The following is a 7,160-nucleotide window of genomic DNA, read 5'->3' as shown; positions in this document are numbered from 1 at the left end:
CAGAGCAGTTTGCAGACTAGTGAAGAAACCATAATCTCTCTTTTAATGTCAACAAAACAAGAGATGGTTATTGACTTAAGGAGGATCCACTATAATTCTTCTTCTTTACACATCAGCTTTTTGTGAAGTGGAGCAGAACTCTTCCACCATTCCTATTATATTCTTTAGAGATGTTAGATTGGTTATCACTGTAAGGTCCTTTGGTAAGGTCCTTTTAAGAAATGTTTAACTAACGAGCAATTTATTACAGTGACAGCACAGCACATTTCAAATTCATTACAAGAGAGCAACTAGACACGTTCAAAGTACACCTTATGTCCCAAAGAGAAAACGTGTCTGAAGAGTTCAGAATGCTGTCTCACTAAGGGCATAAAAACATATTGCTAATCCCTTTTCAACTAAACATAGTTTAAAAAGGAATTGAGTAAAATGGTCATTTAGGCCTTCCTGTTTCACTTTTATAACCATATGTCTCATTAAAATATCTTGAGCAGCTGGTGTGGGATTTCCATCTCCACAGAACTCAAAATTTTTTTTTTTTTTTTTTTGCCCACCAGGCTTTTTTAACATGCTGCTGCCCTCGACACCAACTGCAAATGAACAAATCATGCTGATTGATTACCATTTCCTGCATATATATATATATATATATATATATATATATATATATATATATATATATATATATATATGTGTGAAATATTGGGTAATATGTACAGTAAGGTATATATATATATATATATATATATATATATATATATATATATATATATATATATATATATACAGTGGAACCCGTTATGTCGATGTCCTAGGGGTCGCCAAAAGCATCGAGGTAACCGATGATCGAGATAAACGAAACAAAATGGCGGCAGTATATTAACGTGCTTGAAATTTCTTTATGTACATGATGTGCGTTAATAAATGAGAATGTGCATGCACGTGTTTTTGACGCTCGGTAAGGAGCACGGCTCTCTCGGTAAGGAGCACGGCTCTCTCGGTAAGGAGCACGGCTCTCTCGGTAAGGAGCACGGCTCTCTCGGTAAGGAGCACGGCTCTCTCGGTAAGGAGCACGGCTCTCTCGGTAAGGAGCACGGCTCTCTCGGTAAGGAGCACGGCTCTCTCGGTAAGGAGCACGGCTCTCTCGGTAAGGAGCACGGCTCTCTCGGTAAGGAGCACGGCTCTCTCGGTAAGGAGCACGGCTCTCTCGGTAAGGAGCACGGCTCTCTCGGTAAGGAGCACGGCTCTCTCGGTAAGGAGCACGGCTCTCTCGGTAAGGAGCACGGCTCTCTCGGTAAGGAGCACGGCTCTCTCGGTAAGGAGCACGGCTCTCTCGGTAAGGAGCACGGCTCTCTCGGTAAGGAGCACGGCTCTCTCGGTAAGGAGCACGGCTCTCTCGGTAAGGAGCACGGCTCTCTCGGTAAGGAGCACGGCTCTCTCGGTAAGGAGCACGGCTCTCTCGGTAAGGAGCACGGCTCTCTCGGTAAGGAGCACGGCTCTCTCGGTAAGGAGCACGGCTCTCTCGGTAAGGAGCACGGCTCTCTCGGTAAGGAGCACGGCTCTCTCGGTAAGGAGCACGGCTCTCTCGGTAAGGAGCACGGCTCTCTCGGTAAGGAGCACGGCTCTCTCGGTAAGGAGCACGGCTCTCTCGGTAAGGAGCACGGCTCTCTCGGTAAGGAGCACGGCTCTCTCGGTAAGGAGCACGGCTCTCTCGGTAAGGAGCACGGCTCTCTCGGTAAGGAGCACGGCTCTCTCGGTAAGGAGCACGGCTCTCTCGGTAAGGAGCACGGCTCTCTCGGTAAGGAGCACGGCTCTCTCGGTAAGGAGCACGGCTCTCTCGGTAAGGAGCACGGCTCTCTCGGTAAGGAGCACGGCTCTCTCGGTAAGGAGCACGGCTCTCTCGGTAAGGAGCACGGCTCTCTCGGTAAGGAGCACGGCTCTCTCGGTAAGGAGCACGGCTCTCTCGGTAAGGAGCACGGCTCTCTCGGTAAGGAGCACGGCTCTCTCGGTAAGGAGCACGGCTCTCTCGGTAAGGAGCACGGCTCTCTCGGTAAGGAGCACGGCTCTCTCGGTAAGGAGCACGGCTCTCTCGGTAAGGAGCACGGCTCTCTCGGTAAGGAGCACGGCTCTCTCGGTAAGGAGCACGGCTCTCTCGGTAAGGAGCACGGCTCTCTCGGTAAGGAGCACGGCTCTCTCGGTAAGGAGCACGGCTCTCTCGGTAAGGAGCACGGCTCTCTCGGTAAGGAGCACGGCTCTCTCGGTAAGGAGCACGGCTCTCTCGGTAAGGAGCACGGCTCTCTCGGTAAGGAGCACGGCTCTCTCGGTAAGGAGCACGGCTCTCTCGGTAAGGAGCACGGCTCTCTCGGTAAGGAGCACGGCTCTCTCGGTAAGGAGCACGGCTCTCTCGGTAAGGAGCACGGCTCTCTCGGTAAGGAGCACGGCTCTCTCGGTAAGGAGCACGGCTCTCTCGGTAAGGAGCACGGCTCTCTCGGTAAGGAGCACGGCTCTCTCGGTAAGGAGCACGGCTCTCTCGGTAAGGAGCACGGCTCTCTCGGTAAGGAGCACGGCTCTCTCGGTAAGGAGCACGGCTCTCTCGGTAAGGAGCACGGCTCTCTCGGTAAGGAGCACGGCTCTCTCGGTAAGGAGCACGGCTCTCTCGGTAAGGAGCACGGCTCTCTCGGTAAGGAGCACGGCTCTCTCGGTAAGGAGCACGGCTCTCTCGGTAAGGAGCACGGCTCTCTCGGTAAGGAGCACGGCTCTCTCGGTAAGGAGCACGGCTCTCTCGGTAAGGAGCACGGCTCTCTCGGTAAGGAGCACGGCTCTCTCGGTAAGGAGCACGGCTCTCTCGGTAAGGAGCACGGCTCTCTCGGTAAGGAGCACGGCTCTCTCGGTAAGGAGCACGGCTCTCTCGGTAAGGAGCACGGCTCTCTCGGTAAGGAGCACGGCTCTCTCGGTAAGGAGCACGGCTCTCTCGGTAAGGAGCACGGCTCTCTCGGTAAGGAGCACGGCTCTCTCGGTAAGGAGCACGGCTCTCTCGGTAAGGAGCACGGCTCTCTCGGTAAGGAGCACGGCTCTCTCGGTAAGGAGCACGGCTCTCTCGGTAAGGAGCACGGCTCTCTCGGTAAGGAGCACGGCTCTCTCGGTAAGGAGCACGGCTCTCTCGGTAAGGAGCACGGCTCTCTCGGTAAGGAGCACGGCTCTCTCGGTAAGGAGCACGGCTCTCTCGGTAAGGAGCACGGCTCTCTCGGTAAGGAGCACGGCTCTCTCGGTAAGGAGCACGGCTCTCTCGGTAAGGAGCACGGCTCTCTCGGTAAGGAGCACGGCTCTCTCGGTAAGGAGCACGGCTCTCTCGGTAAGGAGCACGGCTCTCTCGGTAAGGAGCACGGCTCTCTCGGTAAGGAGCGACGCGCGCGCGCGCTCGGTAAGGAGTTGAAGCCGAGCGCCGCGCCCCGCTCATCGCATAACATTTAACAAACAAATGCATATGTGCACTTACTAACAGCAGAGATTCACCAGTATACAATACAAACACCTGTAGTATCTGTAAGGTTTGATTTTTCCGCCACTTTCGCGAGTTCTTCTGCGGCTGCACAGTGCCGATCGACAGAACTGACATTAAAATTTCTAATTTTTCCCCTTGTGTTCGATATATCAGGGTTCTGCGACATAAAAAGTCGACATAACCGATAAAAAATGCTAAGACAAAGCGAGAATTTGGCGGTTCCACTTCAAAAACGTCGACTTAATAGGGTTGTCGAGTTAACCGAGGGCGAGATAACCGGGTTCCACTGTGTGTATATATATATATATATATATATATATATATATATATATATATATATATATATATATATATATATATATATATGCAGGAAATGGTAATCAATAGAAGCACTAATATGTAAGTAAACATATCTTAATATCCATAGTGTAGATTCTAGGCTTTTTAACATGCTTATATATATAATGTGTATAGTGGATTGGTTTATTCAGCTTGCACATTTTTTAAATGCCATAACCTAATAACCTTCTACTTCTGCACTTTTTTTATTTTAATGAACTATTTACCTGTACTTCTCAACCATGTTCACACATTTCTGCACTGCCATAGCCTTTATATTTATTCACTGTACATATGTTTACATATATGTTACATGCTGTACATATGCTACATATTTATCTGCATTTCTGGTAGATGCCAAACTGCATTTCATTGCTGTGTACCTGTACTATGCAATGACTGACTCTCTATCTCTCTATCTATCTATATCTTTTCCAGAGCCATGGTCCTGGGAACAATAACATGCAAAGCAGGAAAACACCCTGAATGGAAAACCCTATCCATCAAGGGACCATGTATGCACACACACACAATTCACACAGTGGTTCACACCTAGGACTAATTTTAAATTGTAATTCCAAATATTTATGGAGGTGGGAGGAAATGAAACCATACGTTTGAGGAAGGTTCTATTAGAATATATATATTTTTTCCACTTTAGTCTTTAGGATCCTCTTCTACCCTGTATTTTGTGTGTTGTGTCTAGGGTTTATTTGTTCTACTTTATGCATGTCAAGTAACATAATGACAACAATAAAGTATTTTGGATTTCCTTTTGTTTTTTTTTACTTAGCATAGTTGATTAAAGATTTGTCGTAGCAAAATCTCATTTCTCACTACATTTTCTCAGGCATGCATTTTAGCTTCTATCCTTAAACAGATGATGGCAGGATAATATATTGCAATGAATAAACAGCAGTGCACTTTTTTACAGGGATTAACTTAATATTAGAATCAGAGCTTTCAGTGAATATTAGGGATTGAATTTCTAGCAATGTGTTTGGTTGCTTGCTACTGTAGGTTAATGACTTGCCCATAAGCAGAATGTGCACTGCTATAATGGATTATTTAATGCCACATAGTTTATGAAAAGTAAAAGGGCTGATGCTGAACACTGCTCTGATAAGTGTAACTAGATTTGGTATCCTGCACGATGTATTATGTTGTAATAATAAATCATAAAAGATTTGTCAAACACAAGATAAGAGTACTACCTAGAATTTTACCCATGCTAAAGGTTCAGCACACATTACACCCTTATTCCAACAGAACTGCACTGGCTGCTCATTTTCACAAGGTAACAAACAATATGTTGTTCTACTCTTTTTAGGTGTTTGTTCCCAATAATTTTCTACTGGTCCTGCCTAAGACCAGACCAATATCAATGCCATAAATCCCCAAACTTTAGAATGCTACACTTTGAAGATCTTTATTACTGCACAATCTACTTCTATTTTCAGATTCAACTTAAAACATACCCCTTTCTCCTTCCTGCTATTGTTTTCTGTAAAGACAGCTTGCTTTTTAGACAGAAATGCAACATTGTTGTTAATTATTGGATATTATCATCTTCAAGATAAACTGAGATGAAATGCAATTCAATAGACACACCACATGTAGTGTTACAAAAAATTCTTATTTAATCACCACATTTACAAAGTTGGGCTTCGCATCACTGGGCAAACATTTCTTATGTTTTCATTGCTAACTCTGATATTTTACTGATGTTCTTTAGAAAGTGTCTTTCTAACACACATTTAAAATGGAACGTGTCAAGAATGTCTTAAAGCTTCATGAGGAACAATGAGGCTGCAGTGAACTGTTTAATGTTTTGCAACAAGGAAAAACTTGAAGAAATGCAACCTCATGCATCAAAAGATACGGCATACTAAACTAAAGATAACATGCCATGGCCTGAACGAACCTCATTAGAAGATGGGTTAAAATCTCCGATTCAACTTCTACCGTGTCCTTGGCTTGTCTTCCGAGGAGCCTAACTCAAGATAGTAAAAGATGAATTGGAAAATGACGACTATTTGCAAACTGGCATAGGTGCAGTGTTAACCTGTTGTCCGAAGTGGTAATGCTTTTTTTCTTTTCAAACCCTTTCAATCATTTTTTTAATAATCGTCTTACAACTCTCCAAGTGTTCATTCATTTTGCTTTCTAGTAACAGTGGCACGGTCTCCTGCACAACAATGCAGCCTGCATGTCACAACATCAACTCCTAAAGTAATGATAGGGAATTTAAAGGAAAATATGCAAAATTCAATACATCAGAGTTTCCTTAGTGTCCCATCCTAACACCACAAGTCACATTTCAACCCATCCCCTGTAGCCAATAAATTCTGGTACCAGTGTTTTGAGCCCAGATTAGTTTGACAACGCACTGGATGAGTCCAGACAGGGGCTAGTTTGTATGTTTGTTGGTTTATAAGTTTCATTTGCTGACTCTCCAGATGTGTAGTTTTACAGTAGGAGTGTCGGCCTTCGAGTGTGCTGAATCGGGGTCTGGCTTCTTGGCTCATGTGGTTTTGGGTTTCTGGCTGTCTGAAGAGGCAGTGCTGGTGGAAACAGAGCTATGCTGCTCCTTCAGCCTCAGGTGCCGAGGTTTCACCGGCAGAGCTATGGCCAATAATACACAGCCTATATGGATGGAACAATACCAAGACCTGAAACCAAAAGAAAGAAAGAGAGAAGGAATAGAGGGTAAGACCAAGAGAAAGTAAGGCTGTTACTTACAAAGCATTTCATAGAATAGTAATGAAATGTCTGTTTCATATTCAACAGTCTGTAAACGACTGAATGCCTTTAAAACAAAATAAAGATCGGAAAAGTGCCACATTATATTATTGTATTAGGATCTATTATTACTATTATTATTATTATTAACACACTATTATTGTATTAGGATTTATTATTACTATTAACAACACACACTATTATTGTATTAGGATCTATTATTACTATTAATAACACACACTATTATTGTATTAGGATCTATTATTACTATTAATAACACACTATTATTGTATTAGAATCTATTATTGTAATCATAACACAATACAAGAACAAAATGGGAGACATTGTATATTTGTGGTATGTTGATGACCGATGTTTGGGATTGATTGTAAATGGTAGGTTTGTGGTTAGGAATGATGCTGAGATATTCCCTCAGATCAGCTCTCCTCCTCTCTTTTAAACAACATGCAGAATTGAAACAGCTGTAAATTCAATCAATATATTTCATATAAAATGTTAGTGGGAGTGCCATAGTTTTGGATTACTAGAGCACATGTATTTATTTTAAATGTACAAT

General features: G+C 44.1%; 1 protein-coding gene across 2 annotated transcripts in view; it reads right to left on the bottom strand.

Moving 5' to 3' along the window:
• Positions 1-5,458: 5,458 nt before the first annotated feature.
• The window catches only part of mboat2b (membrane bound O-acyltransferase domain containing 2b), a 37,522-nt gene continuing 35,820 nt past the window's right edge, over positions 5,459-7,160 (bottom strand). For both annotated transcript variants that reach the window (XM_046836602.1, XM_046836603.1), the window contains exon 13: positions 5,459-6,513. In XM_046836602.1, the coding sequence (XP_046692558.1) occupies positions 6,366-6,513 (148 nt within the window). In that variant the 3' untranslated portion in view covers positions 5,459-6,365. The remainder of the gene's footprint in view (positions 6,514-7,160) is intronic.

The sequence above is a fragment of the Silurus meridionalis genome, chromosome 23, assembly GCF_014805685.1.
Source record: "Silurus meridionalis isolate SWU-2019-XX chromosome 23, ASM1480568v1, whole genome shotgun sequence".
Lineage (NCBI taxonomy): Eukaryota > Metazoa > Chordata > Actinopteri > Siluriformes > Siluridae > Silurus > Silurus meridionalis.
The sequence above is the reverse complement of the archived record's forward strand: the minus strand, read 5'-3'. Positions and strand labels throughout refer to the sequence as shown.